The sequence below is a fragment of the Haliotis rufescens genome, unplaced genomic scaffold (genome assembly GCF_023055435.1).
Source record: "Haliotis rufescens isolate VD_foot unplaced genomic scaffold, xgHalRufe1.0.p SCAF_15, whole genome shotgun sequence".
NCBI lineage: Eukaryota > Metazoa > Mollusca > Gastropoda > Lepetellida > Haliotidae > Haliotis > Haliotis rufescens.
The window spans coordinates 2,430,389-2,448,120 of NW_025963835.1; the positions used below are offsets into that span (position 1 = coordinate 2,430,389).

Consider the following 17,732-nt stretch of genomic DNA (forward strand, 5'->3'; position numbering starts at 1 on the left):
TCGTAACTTCCACATGGCCTGATCTGTCATATCGAAAGGTGTTATATATATATATATATATATATATATATATATATATATATATATATATATATATATATATATATATATATATATATTCCTTTAACACCAGAAATGATAATGATGTGCTGTGATTATATTGCGACGAATCAAACGTAACCACGCTCAAACAGCCAAACGGCCACAAACGAAACTTGCGAAATCCGACGTTTTGACCTTGAACAAACTTCCCCCTTGTGGGCTATATAAGTAGTAGCTTCATCAGTCTTGGTATCACAACTCATGACCGAGTGACCAAGACTGTGATGGCAACCTTCAAGTGGCAAATAAGGTTTGTCATTATTGTATCCCATAAACATACGTGTAGGTTATCACGAGGCAATTTGATTGTATGCTTGAATTGAGGGACTTCATGTAATTCCTTAGGTCTTTTTATGTACCCTTTTCAGATTTTCGTGTGTTTTTGTTCTAGTTATTTAAAGTTTATTTTAAAAACATCGAAATATTTCTCGTGGATTCGATTATTTTCTCTTTGCTTCGATTATATTTTCGTAATTTCGATTATTTTATCGTAGTTTCGCTTATTTTCTTGTAATTTTAAGTTTATTTTAAAAACTCGAAATTTCGAGTTTTTTCTCGCACTTCGAATATTTTCTCGGTATCGTTTCAATTAATTCTCTCGAAAATTCGAGTATTATAAATAAACTTGACATAACAAGAAAATAATGGAAATAATATGAAACAACGAGAAAATAATCGAAATAACAAGAAAATATTCAAAGGAACGAGAAAAAACTCTTTATTTCTAAAATAAATAAAAATGAAACAACAAGAAAAAAATCGAAGTAATGAGAGAGTACTCGAAATTTCGAGATAAAATTGTAATAACGTGAAATTGTGATTTAGAACAAAATACATTAAAGCTACATGTACAAAACTGGCACCATTGGGACTTCGTACATAATAGATCGCGGGCTCGGTTGTAGTTAACCATGGTCATACTATAGTCCCCGTTGAACGTTAATCATGTTTAAAATATTTTTTTTCGACGAAATGTAATTTGATTTATCTTTCAACAGGACTCAACGAAATATGATGGCATCGAATGTTATTCTCATGGTAACTGCCGTGTTGCATGTGGTGTATGGTCAAACTGGTAGGTAAACGTAATGCTTACATACAGGTTCAACAGTCTTAATTTCAAATAAGAGGTGGTGGTATACACGTTCAGATGAAACCTTATATTTTAGGAAATGACATGAGTGGTTTATTTTAAAAGTGACAATTAATAATTGTTAAATATTAAATGATTCCCATCTGTACAAAGGTATCTTTGAGCATACTCTGTATCAGCCCCATTGGGAATCCAGGACCCACTTGCACAAAGCCATCTTAGCGCTAAGATTATCTTAAGCTATGTTGAAGTACATGTACAGGGGATTCCAGGTAAGAAGGTTCCAGCAAATGAGCCAGTCAAATGAATCACGTGGTCAAACTTTGTGACTTGGTTAATTGCGTGTTTTATAGTCTAGACTCTATTATTTACAGTCTGTCGTCATATAGCGGCGTTAAACATCAAAGAAATAAAAAAAACCATGAAAAAATAAGATCCATGGATTCCCTACAATATAATGAGATAACTCGGTTATATGCGAACAGGGCCGTGTGTGGATTTCAAAGACATTCCTGAGGTCGTCAGGCGAAACCCGAACATCGCAACCCAGGTTGGAGGAGCCACAATAAATGACAGAACGCTCCCTGATGGGTGGTACGGCGCCGCTAACTATGCACTTGAGGAGAGTGCCCCAGGGTTCCTCCGCTGCGGATCACTGTTCCCGATATGGCGACAAAGTAAGTTTCCTTTCACACACATTGCTTACTTTATAAAGAGATTAGTATTCAAATATTTTTCATCCGGGGCGCTCTATAACTCAGCATTTATGTGAATGACAAAGCCCAATGGGTATTTATACTCTGCTCGTCGAAATATAGTCCAAACAAATTCGTAGAATCCCAAACTCAACTTATGGCGTCTAAAATTCTCAATTTCTTAGGTACTCTAAAGCAAGTAAATGTTGTTCAAATTTTACGGAAAGACACATTTTGTTTAAAACTCAGCTTTTCATTTGAGGTTTTACCATAAAAGCTCTGGTTAAGTCATTCCAGAAATTTCATAGGAGACATTCAGAGGAATATAATAATGTAACAGGTCGCTTGTCATCATGATGCGCGATGCTATCCCAAACGATGACATTTACATCGAGTTTTCACACCTCCTTTCTCACTTTTATTCACCTTTTGATGACACGTATGTGGGAAGCGGGTCCTTCCCGAAGAGAAGATATTTACCTGGTGACACGATTGATTTCAGTGATCCATCCATGTAATTTCAACACTAATGTGCCTTTTTCGACGTATTTGATGTTCTTTAGTGCTAAAAGTTCCAAGGTTGGTTATGAGAATCTGATAGAAATTTTAAAACGTTTTACTTATGTCTTATACCTCCGTCCTTTAGAGAAAAACATCCAGGTTCTGAAAAGTATACCTATAAGACAGCAATGTTTAATGCAAACGTAAGAATATTAGCCAAAGACAAAACAAATGATAGCCACTTCAATTAACAATTCAATATTTATTTAATCATAATGTAATAACTCTTTCCTAAAGGTATTTCTGGAACAACAGCAACCATGTGTATTCAAGGTCCATCTAACACATGCTCGAATCCGTTTACGGTAAAAGTCGAAGACTGCAATGGCTACACAGTCTACAATCTGAAGGCATCGCCTATTCATCAGAGCTCCTACTGTTTCCGTAAGCTTTTAGATGTCTTAGTTTCTCCCTTCAGCTTGTCATTAAAATGGAATGTAAAGAAGTGACAAATCTGAAATAGGAATCTTCATTACTAAAGAAATCTTCACCATTGAGGAAAAGGTGGTCCAGTGACCTGTGCAGAGTTGTGCCCCTTTGTACTGCCAGGATTGGCTGATCGCCATGTTTAGTCTTGTTAAACGTTATGTTAAATCCATTTCAGTCATTTGATTCTTTCTAGTTCATAAAAAAAGATGCTACAGAGGTATCTTACAATTCTACCATTCTCGAGCATCTACAGAACAATAATATATTCATGTTAATTATGTTTAAATCGTGAATAACTTTCACTAATTTCATTTTAACAGGTGAGATCACTCCCAGTGAGTATATATTTCATACACTTTGTTGTATTTTGTAGTATTTAATGTTTTGTTTCTTAACAATTGATAAATGACGACCCGCCTCCGTGCTGTAGTGAACATAGCGTCTGCTCGGAGAGCAGAAGGTCGGTGGTTCAATCCCTGGCTCCGTCACATCCAAATTCGTTGAAAGATTGTTCTTGTACTTACGCTGCCTGGTGTTCGGCATTAGGATGATATAGCAATAGCAAGGACTTTTCGAGCTCAGGCGCAGTATAATAGTCTGAATGGGATATCCTTGTAACTGAAAGAAAGAAAGAAAGATGGACAGACAGGCAGAGATGTACAAGCATGCCACATGAGTAAACTCCCTACACATCACTTCACCTAAAGGTAGCGTGTGGTTAACTAGCCACTTAATGACAACAGTCTGTCAATAACAGAATAGTAGACACAAAGTATATAAGGCGGTGTAAACTTGTCAAAAGGGAGTTCACCCATATATCAACAATTATTCAGTATTATGCAATAGTGATGTATTTCTGGATAGATTGCTTGACTTACTTGTTTTCATACCAGACTCGCCAACCTACAGTCCCAAGCCAACTGTCGTCCCTGATACTACTGATACAAGTTTCGACAACAGTGACCTCCTTTTCCGCTGTTCTTTTCCCCCTTCGTCCAACCAAAGACTGTTCCACCAAACCACGTGGTATGTCAACGACGTCGTTGTACACCAGCACCCACCTATGCTAATGGACACTGCCTACTTTGACAACACAGGGATCACTCAAGCGAAGCTTAGCGCAGAGGGAATAACACAAATCGGGTTCAATGTGAGTCACACGCAGCTTTTTATGACGTCTAAACACTTTGATAGTCGGTTATAATACGATTTCTTTGTCTGGAAACAGTAGACACTATACAATAGTCACAATATGTACAATACTCGGTGTTATATAAAGCTGAACATTCACCAATCAGACTCAAAATAGACAACCATTCGTATAACAATATCTTCAGTCAAATCAAGTCAAATAAGATTACAATATTTGTAACTCAAATAGTAAGATTCAGTTTTATAAAAAAAAGGTGCTTTTGGAGTTAGGTGTGTGTTTTATATGTCGATGAATCTTAAGCGTGGGTCAATTACTGGCACAATATCATACTTACTTTACCTCTGTATTTTCATGCCAATGAAGTATTCTTTACATAACTAATGATTTCCATTTGTAGATAACATGTGAGGTTCGAGCTATGTACGGTGTCAGTATGCCTCCAGGTCCCACAGCTAGTTCCGATCCTTTTTATGTCGGATTTGAGGTAAGATGACATAGTTCTTTTCGTATCTTATCCCATCTTATTTCATTGCAGAGAGTTTTACGTTTCATAACACCCTGTATTGGTATTTCAAATCATTCCAATTTCGGGATATCAACACTATCATTAGAAATCTAATGACACCATGATGATTCAGAGGTATAGTTTAAGGTAGTATTACTTTTACTAATCTGGTCAGTTTCATGTGTTGTTAATGTATATACGCTGCTACGTTTGTCTTCCGCCTTGCTGTTGCTGGAATGTTGCTAAAAGCTGCGTAAGACCCCACTTACTGCTTTTATTTAATCAGTGCTAAAAGCTGAGGTAATAGAGGCCTAAACCTACATTCCTACTTAATGAACTAATAACGTCGAACCACCAGAGAATAACTAGAAATATCTGCCGAAACAGAGTGAGTGAGTTAAAATGTAACTGATATCTAGGTTGTAAAAGGTAAAATAGTAATACACATTTTATGAATGCAGACTGAATATCAGTGATGACGCCACGTGGTTACATATTTTAAAACATTCGTTTTACACAGATCCTAACCAAAGAAATAACGATCAAGCAAGGTGAGACGGGACAGGTTCGAGTGCGAGCCACGGCGCCTTTCCGTTGCGGAAACCTGTCCGAGACGTTTTCATCTTTTTGTTCCATGCCAATAGAGATACCAACTGCTGACTCAACAAAAGGGTTTTCCCAGGAAGATTGCGCCATTTCCATACCTTATACACAGTGGAACCAACCTGTATCTGTTACTGTACATGGAACTATAACACCAGAATATGGCAGAGGACGACTGGATTCTCTACTAGTTCTGAGGACCCCTGCAGCAAGCCTGCTATTTCCCTATTGGGCCAACCATACTATTGGAACAGTAAAGGTAAGATAGTTTTAGACACCAACCACAAAGAGTCGTAATCGTTAGATTACACTTTCAACATCTTCAGTTGAATCTATTATATAAATAGGGGCGGTGGGGTAGCCTAGTGGTTAAAGCGTTCGCTCGTCTATTGACATGGTTACGTGTGAGGCAGATCGATTGTGTCTTCCCTCGAGATTTTGCTGGATGATTGCTAAAAGTGGCGCAAAGTCATACTCATGGTTATCTAAATCAGTTTCAAATGTCTTGTTGAGTAACTATGATTACCTTTCCTTTCAGGTTACAGTATTAAAAGATACAGCTCTGGTTAGAAGCAAATCATGCTCCTCCAATAACGACCCATATGTATGGCAATTTGATAGGATGTGAGTGCACAAGGTTATTCAGACTTCCAATCTCCAGTTGGAGAGTTCATTATTGGCTTTAAGATTTTGGAACATTTCAGATAAATTCAAGATATTTTATATGTCATGCCTATAGTTGTCACTACCTGGGCATAACACATATCTTAGCTGTTACTTGTTTATATGATTGTAGATTTGGTTCTTTAAAGACCCCCATGAAATACCACTACAATCGCTGGCTACAATATAAAATACAATACAGTATTCACTTTCTGAAGGGTTTGCTTGTTTTTTGTTTAACGTCGCACTCAGCAATATTGCAGCTATATGACGGCGGTCTGTAAATAATCGAGTCTGGACCAGACAATCCAATAATTGACATCATGAGCATCGATCTACGCAATTTGGGATACCATAACATGCATCAACGAAGTTAAGGAACCTGACCACCGATCCCGTTAGGCGCCCCTTACGACAAGCATATTCGCCTTTTACGGCAAGCATGGGATGCTGAAGACCTATTCTACCCGGATCTTCACAAGTCAAGTACAAACAGGGCCCCATTCCCATAACGACCATCCCATTCTCAGAGGCTTTGTCGAACGGAACTCTTTTTATACAGTGTGATGCTGACAATATTCCTTTAAAGAGCTGTAAATAATTAAAACATATGTGTAAAAAATTTATCAATTTGATTGACAAAACGTAACGTGATAATTCATTGTATCTCACAAAACGTATGTTTGACCTTTTGCAGAAAGCTGACTCTACAGATGGAGGGACGTTTTACATTATATAAACTGGCTAGTCAATTAATAGAGGTAATAATATATATCTTCTTTTCTCTATATAGATATAAAAACGATCATTTATTCTCCATGACTGCATGACATGTATGTGTTGAAGCAGAAGTATGGTCACTATATCCATTATGCACAGGGAGAATAATGATGATGTTTACTCCCCTGCTCCAGAAACCAATCAACCAATACAACTACCTACCGCACCCCCAACAGACTTGTTAACATGCGCACGGTATTGAGGGGATAGAACGGAGACTTCCGGGCCGGAGTCAGTATACCGTGACTGAGTTGGGTATCCATGTTAAACTGCGGCATGGTATCACAGTAGGCTAGCACTATGAAACCTGCTAGTCCTGACTAGTATAGACAGCCACACATACACGTAAATGCGTGTCGCTATTTGGGAAAACAATCCTGAACCCAAAACCAACCCTCAACAATCAATCTTATATCACTAACAATTTAAATATTGCCTGTATCATCAATATGGTAATGTGCATTTACAGATACAGATCGATGTACAGAAATGTACCAGGAGAACTGGATACTGTAATTGTGGAGTAGCTGTTCAATCCGGGAAGACGGTGTTCTCCATCAATAGCTGCGATACCAGGTCATGGAGAATACAGCATCACGGCTGTGACGACTCTGACAACGCCATGGAAATAAAAAAGAGATACAGTATTTATGATGTGCGTATAAATATAGTTGCATGTGTAGATAAATCATCATTTATGAAACTACAAACTGATATCACGGAATGTTGATATAAGCCTTTTTCACAATTAGCTATCATAATATGTATCTTTAAAATGAACATTGGGGCATACGGGATTCCTTCTAATAAAAGTCATTCCTAATTCTAGATTTCTAATTGTTACGAATCCATCACATATGACAGGATATCGTAGTTCTGACATTTGAACGTCACCGTTTGTCAAGTACACTGATATGTTGTCATTGTAGATATATTTGCCCACGGGGGCACGAGTACAAGTCCATACCTTCTCCATTGGGAACGGAAAGAACGCCTTAAATGTTTATCTTCCTGGCACGATCCTTGATACGTTGGCAAGTCGTGGTTTGTGCGGCCAGCTTTCTAACACACGCAGTGACGACTTAATCATGAGAGATGAGACACGGAGTAGCAACAGAAATACGTTCTTCAATTCCTGGAGGTAAGGTTCCTTCAATGCATGTCATGTTTTAACAATGGAAATATCTGAACAAAACGCGTAGTGTCCAACGTTGTTATCTTTGTCGAATATGCGCATTTGACACATATATGCTACCATTTTTCAGAGTAGGGACGCACGACCTGTTTAACACCGATTATGTGAGGACACTTACAACGTTGCAACAGTCCCCAAAGTACTGCTCCTGTGAAGGCGGCAGAAACGTCACATGTTCTCTTGCGACGATGACCACTGTGGTCAGGCCAAATCATTACAAGGACGTTCCCTGTGCCATACACGGCAACAGGAAGAAGCGAATGGTGCCGAACAGGAACATCGGCCACCGATACAAAAGGGTATTCATTATATTTTTGTTTGTTTTTTATTCTAAGTTGAGGATCCCCCCAAATGCATATTATAAATGTTCATTACTTTGTTCCCTGAAGACAATTCTGCAAACACACGCAAGTTTCTGCAAACAATTAATTGTGATTTAAATTATTTAAACGGTTTGATTCACAATTTTTGCTATATGATTCAAATATAATCTCCTTTTGTCATTCCAGCAAACTTCAACAGAAGTGTGGAACAACCAGACAGCGGCTGAATTCTGCAACAACCTGTTCGCAGCGTCCACGACCGTCCAGCTGTGCAGCAACGTCCCAGGAGTCGACATCAACAGCAGCCGCGACGACTGCATCAGTGACATTATGGTAAATTATAATACTTTATCGAAGGGCCAAACATATAACAGTCTTTGGCAATACTAATGATAATGATGATAATAATAATATGTCTCGTTGTTTAGGTGACCTTAATAATTAAAATTCAGAGTATTTCTTTCCTTACGCTAATAATGTCTGTGATCAAGTTCTGAATATATGACAATACCATAACATTATGTGCATGTTTATAATGTTTGCAGCTCTCTGGCACAACTGACTTTCAAATGATGTCTATCGGCTCAGTGCGTACTTCCTGTGAGACGGAAGTATTTCTCAACCCCGATCTTTGGGTAACTGACCCCAACAACCCAGGGGCCCCTACTGTGTTAGACACGATCACCAACAACGTCTGTCCCAACGACTGTAGCAACAGAGGCACCTGCAACAAAGGTATATCTCACCACGCGTAAACTCAAGGGAGTTTATTGTTGAAATCATTTAATTTTATACACTATTGATGCCGTTGCGATGTTGTTGTTGTTGTTGTTGTGGTTGCAGTAGATTCCGAGCCAAGAATTCACTGGATATTGGCGCAACTATAGGTCATTATGTAAAGCTATTTTACGACAAACCTCTTACTTAATCTAATACCAGTGAATAAACATTAGACTAAATAAAGCTGAAAGGATCGTTGTTGACACAGGTACTATAGAAATGTACCCTTGCCAAAATCAAAATACAGAAACGTAACTGGTTCCCTTAACGGTAGACGAGTCCATATTCCCCAACCCGAAACCGACACTGGTTCATGTTGTAGATCCGGTTCGTCTGATTACGGGTGCATGCGTGCATCGCGGAACATTAGACTATCGTTCGAACGTCACTATATGATACGCTGGAATGCAGCTTAAGAATATAATCGAAAAGTTCGTCCTGACGAACGCCCACTTCCATGATGAATTTAACCGCTGTTTGGCATACAGGAAGTGACGAATATCTAATGAACCGGTTACGCGCATTGCACCCTGCGGCCCTGCGGCGGAATGGACTCACGCTAGGGCACGTTTCTGTACTTTGAATTTGGCTAGAGTACATTTCTGTATACAGAAACGTACCTCGGGTACATTTGTGTTGTAAATGTGCCGAGAACGGCCCCTTCAGCCTTAATAAACATGTATTAATAAATAGAGTAAGGTAAGTGAGCACAATAAGGATGATATGGATCCAACATTTTCAGGACTGTGCATCTGCAGTGCCGGATTTGGCAGTGCTGACTGTTCAGTGGACTTGACCCAACCACCTGTTCTGGACGAGGCCGAGGACAACGGTCACTGCGACCTGGCTACCAGGAACTGCCAGATGTTGACAGTGTTTGGATTGACTTAATATCTCTTGAACTGCTTACTTAGGCTGAGCAGAGTATTCAACTTTTAATAATGATATTGCTAGTGGGCATGTAAACGTAGGTGATAGTTTGTAGTACCATTGAATAAGAATATGCCTGTCAATAGTTAAGCAGTTGAGCGGTCTGAAGGCTACAGCTTTTGACAATCGCTACAGATAAGTAAAGGTGTATTAAGCACTTCAGCAAGTGATCCAGCTGGATTAACGCCGCCTTTCCAGTAATGTACTACCCGAAAGAAGTTGAATAAGACCGGATTTATTCAATGACAATTAATAATATGTCAGATCATGGCAAATTAACTATTCTATGAAATAATCGTGTGTTCTGGTAGTCCGGACTGATGCTGGTTTTATATTTTTTACATGGCTGTAGGCTCAGAGACATTATACTGGATAGTCCTTGTCCCCTTAATTCCGAGTGGGTAACAACAAGTACCACCTTTGGGTATGGTTTGGGATCGAAACACCGACCTGTCGCTCTCCGGGTAGATGCCCTACCCACCAGCCACGGACACGATCCACACGGGAATACTTGTACATGTTTTATACGTTCTTGTAGGTGGGCAATGGTGGATCCCTTAATGAGCCGGATACCCAGGTATCAGATGGTACTGAGCGGAGCTTGAGTGAAGTGGGATGCCCTGTAAGGGTGGACGCACCCAGGGGCATTGTCACAGCCTACAACATCTCCGTGGCCAACATTGACAACATCTACAGCGAGAGTGTCGAAGTTCTGGTATATGATAGCACGTGTGTGACTGTTGATCACGAGTCCAAAATCTGGATCGTAAGGGTAAGCCATAGACTATGTAGACTTTTCAAATTAACGCTTTTATTATTATTCAGTAAATATAATGCCGAGGTATAACCACGAATGCGCCAATCGTTCTGTCGATCTCTTTGAATTTCTCCTTTAATCTCTTCTAAAATTAATTTACACTGATAAATACAAAATAACAAGTCAACTAGAACACAATTCTGGTAAGACCGGGGGCAAAATTATATTTTTCCGGTACTTTTATATCTAATTATTTCGTCCACGAATTATACCTCCATCCCCTAACCCCATATTAACATAAAAGCCTTTATTATTTGATCAAACAAATGAATATAGAGATTACCTCAACCCTGACACAAACCGCGAAGGTCAACTTGAAGTGAGTGATTGAGTGGGTGAAGGAGTGAGTTTCCCTCCGCTTTTAGCAATGTTCCAGCAATATTCACACATTGTACCCATGTCGGGAATCGAACCCGGATCTTTGGAATTATTTGATCAGACAAATGAGTGTAGAGATTACCTCAACCCCGACGCTAACCCCGAAAGCCAACTAGAAGTTCAACATAATCAGTCAGTTCGGAAGAACAGATTAAACCCCAAAATGAAAGGATTAATATTCAGGACATTTAGATTACATTGTTTGCATTGGTAACTGTTCAGTACATTACCATACTACGAATTATGTTCTTGTCAGCGATCAATAAACTGAAAGTGTGCATTTTATGTATCAACAGAATGGATACACAGTGCAAAACGGCGTGTGCATCAGTAGAGACAGCTCAAGTAAGTGTCTTCAGATATCTTGGTCACAAAATGTTGCCATCAGCTGCAATTTCGTCCATTAGCAGAATCTATATTAACTGAAAGTCTTAGTCCAGTTCAATCAGAGGGATGCGTTAGTGAGATTTAAGATGTAAATTGCGTCCAAACATAACTTATTCCACTGTGATCTCACATGAGCATCATATTTTAAGCCCCATTACTGACGCTTTGTATGAGTGAGGTTTACTAGTGAGGTTTATGAAAAGTTAATCCGGAATAAGGATTATCAATAACATGTTATTTTGGGAAAGAAAATTTGGACCACTATTGAGAGTGATTCGGTTCCATTGATTTATATACTGTTTACTTGGTAATAATATTTGTTTACCTTTATTACAAAATGTTACTTCCCTTTCACAGTCGAACATCTCTAATAAACGTTTTCCACACACAGGCGGCCCTGACGACACTACCACAACCCGATCGACGCCGACATCAAAACCGATCATAGACGTAACTGATTCAGTTGTGATACCAAATAGCACAGGCGCCAACTGCAAAATCACCATGTCCTATGTGACACTCCTTGCCTCCCTTATTTCTGGTGTCCTCTCACTGGCTTTGCGTGACTTCTGAACTCCCCCATTTCCCCTATGCGCTCAATGCTTTTTCTGAGTATATGATAGGCTTCAGCTGGACTTGTATAACAAAAGCACCCATACAACTTCGCAATCTTCAAGCTCATTGTTCACCGGTCTATATAGGAGTTGCACTTGGGAGAGATATGGTTTATTCAGTGCAATGAAGAACACAATTATGAAGCACAGATTAATACTAAGTAGTAAAATATTAAAGATATAATTTGACAGTTTGTCAATTTTGAAGCACAGATTGATATCAATAAGTAAAGAATTAAAGATAAATATAACAGTTTGTCTAAAGTGGCTGCATTGCTTGAAGTCTCAAGACTATTGACATATTTATACATGGGTGCATTACGTAGACTTCTGAACCTATCCAGGGACCTTATACAGTCGATCTATATCCGAGTAGGCGATAGGCTAAATACTAAGCTTGAACTAGACTCGTTTAAGACAAGTATCTATACAACCTGCAGGCCAATCTTTACAATCTCATTCTTCGCGGATGATATTTGTTTGTTGACATTTGAATTGGACAAACGTCGCATGTCCTCACATTTAAGACAAAAATAATGACACTCATATTTGGTCAAATATATATATATTCTAGTTTACAGCGTCAAGCATTTCTGTCATCACTGATTTTCAGTGATCCATTCTTATATTTTTCACCGCTATTTTGCCTTTTACACCCAATGGAATGAGTTCGTTGAATAATAGAGATTGGATATTCTCTGGTTTTGAAGTTTTATATGTCCATTATTACCAATTTCAAAATATGAATAGCAAGAAGAGTTACAAAGGTCTTTTCTTTGCTGCTCACATAGGTCAAAACCTAATTAAACTTAATAAATGAAACACATATACATATAAACTGCAAACGTACCAATGCGCTTCTGAATAGGTTTCACGATTGAAACCAGATGACGATGCCTGTGGTGAAATCATAGAAAATACGTAATTAGAGTATAGGAAAATATATAAGTTGTATATGAAATTTTCTCACATGCAAATTGGGTGTTATTTCATTTATGGGATTGGTGGGGAAGTCTAGCAGTTAAAGCGCTTGCTTGACATGCAGTCTGTCCGGGTTTGAATCCCCACATAGACAGCAATGTGTGAAGCCATGCTAGTGCTGAAATGTGTCCCCTGTTTTCCAATTCCATGTTTTGACACTGTACGATGCTTTTCTTCATTTTCCATCCGGAAAATCGTAAATGTCTAAATATCGATGTTTTTGTACAAAATATCCCCTAACTAACTGTTGAAAAGTGTTGCTATGGAAGTACTTATTGTTGGTATGGTTGATCACAGATTCTTGAATGCTTGTCACAAAATGCTTCAAAATAAAAGAATGGCTAATTCACACTTTGTTCTGTTTTTGTGTTTGTTTATCAAAAGGATTCAGAAATGAGCTTCATGTTTGGTGAGAGATGTATTGGGTGAGTGTGCATGCCGCTGAGAAGAATATTTCAGTTATATCAGGGTAAGTCAGCTTGATGTTAGAGACAAGGCCGAGGCGCTGCATGTCTTATATGTTTACCTCATTGCGGGTTTGTGCTGACAAACAGAGAAACGTAATATAGTCGCACCTGGGATCCGAACACACGATAGTAGGTTTCTGGCACTCGCAATGGACGCATCACTCCACGGCGAATGTTTGAAGCGTGTCGTCTTAAGACGAGGTATATAAATTGTGGGTAGTTGTGAACTAAAACAACTATTCAAAGGTGAAAAACAAAGAAATAATCAAAGGGGATTAAAAAGGAACAGTCGACAATACGTTACGACTGCAACATTGTTATTCGGCGTCAAATTGAAATAATAATTTTGCTGCTAAAGCGGACATTGAAACGAGGATCGAGATGCTGTTTCTGGTAAAATATGTGTTCATTTCTATTGTATTCTTCGACGAATTTACCACAAACTACGCATTTTACAGTTACTGGCTTCTGCCTCAAGATTTTATTTTTAGAATGCATGAGTGAATGGATTGAGTTTTACATTGCGTTCAGCAACAATCCAGCAATATCACGGCTAGGGCATCAGCAATGGGCTTCACACATTGTATGTTGGGAATCAAACAAGGGACTTTCGCGTGACGTGCAAGCGCTTTAACCACAGGCTTTCCCACCACCCATATGTAGGCATTTAACACCGACGTTAACTGCGCCATATCTGCATTGGTGGCGTCAATACATTCACACTGTTCGTCATTCCTTGATTAAGCCAGTCGCTACAATTGATCTTCCTTTTTATACTCTTTTGTGTCATAAAGACGCTGTTTCAAATATGACAACACACCGCAAAAATATTTTTGGGCATACTGAAACATATATTCCACAATTATGATGTTAATATAAGTTGAAACGCGAAGTTTAACTGTGTGAAATTGATATGTAGAGAACTAATATGTGAAGTCATTAAATAACCACACACGATCAATGAATAATAAACAAATTCAGTAAAGAACGGTTATAACGAACTCAAAGGGACTACTAATTTTAGTTCGTTTAACCGTAGTTCGTTATAAGCATATATACAGCTAAACTACAGCAAAGAGTCGGGACCAAAAAAGTAAGTTCGTTATATCTGTCAGTTCGTTATACGCGTGTTCGTTATAACCGTAGTTTACTGTATATTGAAACACACAGGCTCAGGTTTACAATGATAACAGGCAATACAATGTGTCCAACATGTGGCAGCAGCAATATACAATAGGCCCTATTACATCAGTCGGTGCACTCACGAATGTCCAGAATGTGTCACAATTGAATATCTTGAACAAGCACGTGTTCCGTTCTTGAATCCAGGAAATCGCTTTGGAAGCAGGAGGAGCGTCGATGTTTCCCCATGGGTGTCCCGTTCACTCATTGCAAGTAGATAAATCACAGGTCAGGTCGTAGAAAGAGGCCTAGTATCACCCTCGTTATGTTGGTTCCGCCATACTTCTAGAAACTACTAGCGTCAAGCGTCTCGAAACATGGAGGATCGACAACTGTAACCAAGGTCATCACAACGGTGCTCTCTATATCTGTATAGTAACGAAGGTGTCAAGCACTAGGATGGAGTTTGGAATATAAACAAGTTAAAAAACCACAGCTCCAAACTACTAGCTGTCAAAATCACTACTTAAGCTTGATATTTTGTACGAGCGCCTCAATCAATGTGATTTATAATCACTTACAATCATCAGAAATAAAGTTACAGTAAATATATGAAATCATAGGTTTCATGCGAAGCATTGTGGTTGTAGAGGAGATGAAGGAAATAACGACGAACGGGTCTATCCAATTCCTGGGTGCACGTGATTTTGACTTTTCAGATCACTCACGTCACTAAACAGCGATAGGAAATCGTCTGCATGCTCGGCGACCATGCTCATGCACCGCTGTCAACAAATAGACAGAAGAAGAATACGAGGACAAGATTCCCTCAAACTGTCATTGGGAGATCAATTCGGAGCATGCCACGCCATGAAAACAGCAAAGTCCAACGGGTATTAACATCTCTGACACATAGAGTGCTGACAGTCACACAGAAATTAAAGAATGTATTGCAATCTTAATCGATGTATGAAGACGCAAAGACTATCTAAAGTATATTACACGTTCTATTTATATAAACAGTGTGAGAGTACACTTCGGTGATTCAGTTTGAGCCACGTTCCTGATCCAATCACAGAATTGAGCAATGATGTCGACTCGAGAGGGCCAAGGTGAGGGAAAGCAAGTCAACGCAAGTGCAGAGAATACAGAACTGTGAGCGAAAAACGGAAAGTATCAGGATCACCACCAGGTGTGATGAAGAATACAAAGTCATACTTTTTAAAATGTGTTTTTCAAATGAAAAATGCCGAGCGAATGGATGAAGACAAGTATCAAACCTATCCCGAAATCATCATGTGTTTATAAATATGTACCTTTATCCTACAGAGGTATATATCACTTACTAACTCGAGCAATAAACGTTATTGTTCTGTGTTAAATTAGAGAATGTGTAAGTATGCTGAGAACGATAACTTTTTATCTGACGAATAAGGAAAAGGAAAGGTCGACAGAGGAACACATTTCATCTTTAACATCTATAGTGGAATCGAGGAAATCGCTCAAGTAATCAGCTTATTTAACCTTTATTGGCTTCAAAGGGCTTAATATACTATTGAAGGGCTATTCTTTGAAAGAAGTTATCAAACCTTGAGATATGTGGACGGATGTATGAGGCTATTATATCTTCATATACGAGTGTTAAATGTTGTGAGGGGATTTTACTCAGTTGTTCGATGTGAGATGGGATTTGCAGCAAGGATGCTTACTTTCCCCTTTGTTGTTCAACATATACATAAACGATCTCATTACTACATTAAATGGATTGGATTCATACATACATACATGTACATACATACATACATACATACACACACACACACACACACACACACACACACACACACACACACACACACACACACACACACACACACACACACATACATACATACATACATACATACGTATGTACTGTGTATGCGTGAGTATGTACTGTGTATGTGTGAGTATGTACTGTGTATGTGTAAGTACTGTGTGTGTAAGTATGTACTGTGTATGTGTAAGTACTGTATGTGTGAGTATGTACTGTGTATGTGTAAGTACTGTGTGTGTGAGTATGTACTGTGTACATTGAGGAAGTTCAGCATCTCAATATTGTTTTCTCACTAAACTTCTGATGGTATTTGCTTTTTTTATTTTTGTGAGTGGGTGACTGAGTGAGTGAGTGAGTAGGTGGGTAGGTGTTTGTGTGAGCGAAATCTAAGATGTATCTATATATGGTCACCACGTTTCGGGATAAATGCCCAATGGATCATATGAAATGTATCGTGTGAGATAGTGGTATACTTAGTTTAAAACACAAATGTTTTGAAAGAATTGAACTTTGTATGTATGTAAGCTATATGAACATGATGATATATGCTATGCTTTTCTATCTGCAACGTTTGTCGGCTAAAACATGAATCTATAGCAAGCTATATATTTAACTTGAGTGAAATAATTTGCGCAGTCTACCAATAAAACTTTCGCTGAAAACCATGAGAAAAAACGCCATTCTTCATCTCCAACTGAAGAACAGAGAGTTATTTATACACAGCTCATTTAAAAGGTCCAGTTCGTGTGAGGTTTCGCCTTTCTTATGCTTGATTTTTCAGGCGGTGAGGTCCACGATTATTGCACTTATGTAGCGACGTGCGTGTGTGCGTGTGGGCGTGTGCGTGTGCGTGCGCTCGCGCGCGCGTGTGTGTGTGTCTGCTTATACTAGACCGGACTGATGCCGATTTATAGTGCTAGCCCGCTGAGATACCATACCACAGTTTAACATGAATACCCAACTCAGACTACAGTATACAAGCGCCTGTATATACCAAAGCCTATGATTCATTCATTGTTAATAGTATTTGCAAGTATAACACATACACACCGTTCTTAGCGAAGATATTCATGACGCACCTTCTACAAGGAAGTAGATATACCAATGAAATTTTGTTTACCTCGTAACTTCCAGTAACATGGCCTGATCTGTCATATCGAAAGGTTATATATATATATATTCCTTTAGCACCAGCAATGATAATGATGTGGTGTGATTATATTGCGACGAATCAAACGTGACCACGCTCAAACAGCCAAACGGCCACAAACGAAACTTGCGAAATCCGACGTTTTGACCTTGAACAAACTTCCCCCTTGTGGGCTATATAAGTGGTAG

The 17,732-nt window shown here is 38.8% G+C and overlaps 1 protein-coding gene across 1 annotated transcript; it reads left to right on the forward strand.

Annotated features, from left to right (window-relative positions):
• The first annotated feature begins 272 nt into the window (after nucleotides 1–272).
• Nucleotides 273–9,773, forward strand: LOC124135008. The gene is made up of 16 exons (XM_048395953.1): nucleotides 273–352; nucleotides 1,101–1,177; nucleotides 1,681–1,872; nucleotides 2,689–2,835; nucleotides 3,201–3,215; nucleotides 3,774–4,030; nucleotides 4,431–4,517; nucleotides 5,059–5,400; nucleotides 5,680–5,765; nucleotides 6,502–6,565; nucleotides 7,054–7,239; nucleotides 7,514–7,725; nucleotides 7,850–8,078; nucleotides 8,289–8,435; nucleotides 8,648–8,837; nucleotides 9,625–9,773. Exons 1-16 carry the CDS (start codon nucleotides 327–329, stop codon nucleotides 9,771–9,773), a joined length of 2,406 nt encoding a protein of 801 aa, XP_048251910.1. The 5' UTR covers nucleotides 273–326.
• Nucleotides 9,774–17,732: the final 7,959 nt, after the last annotated feature.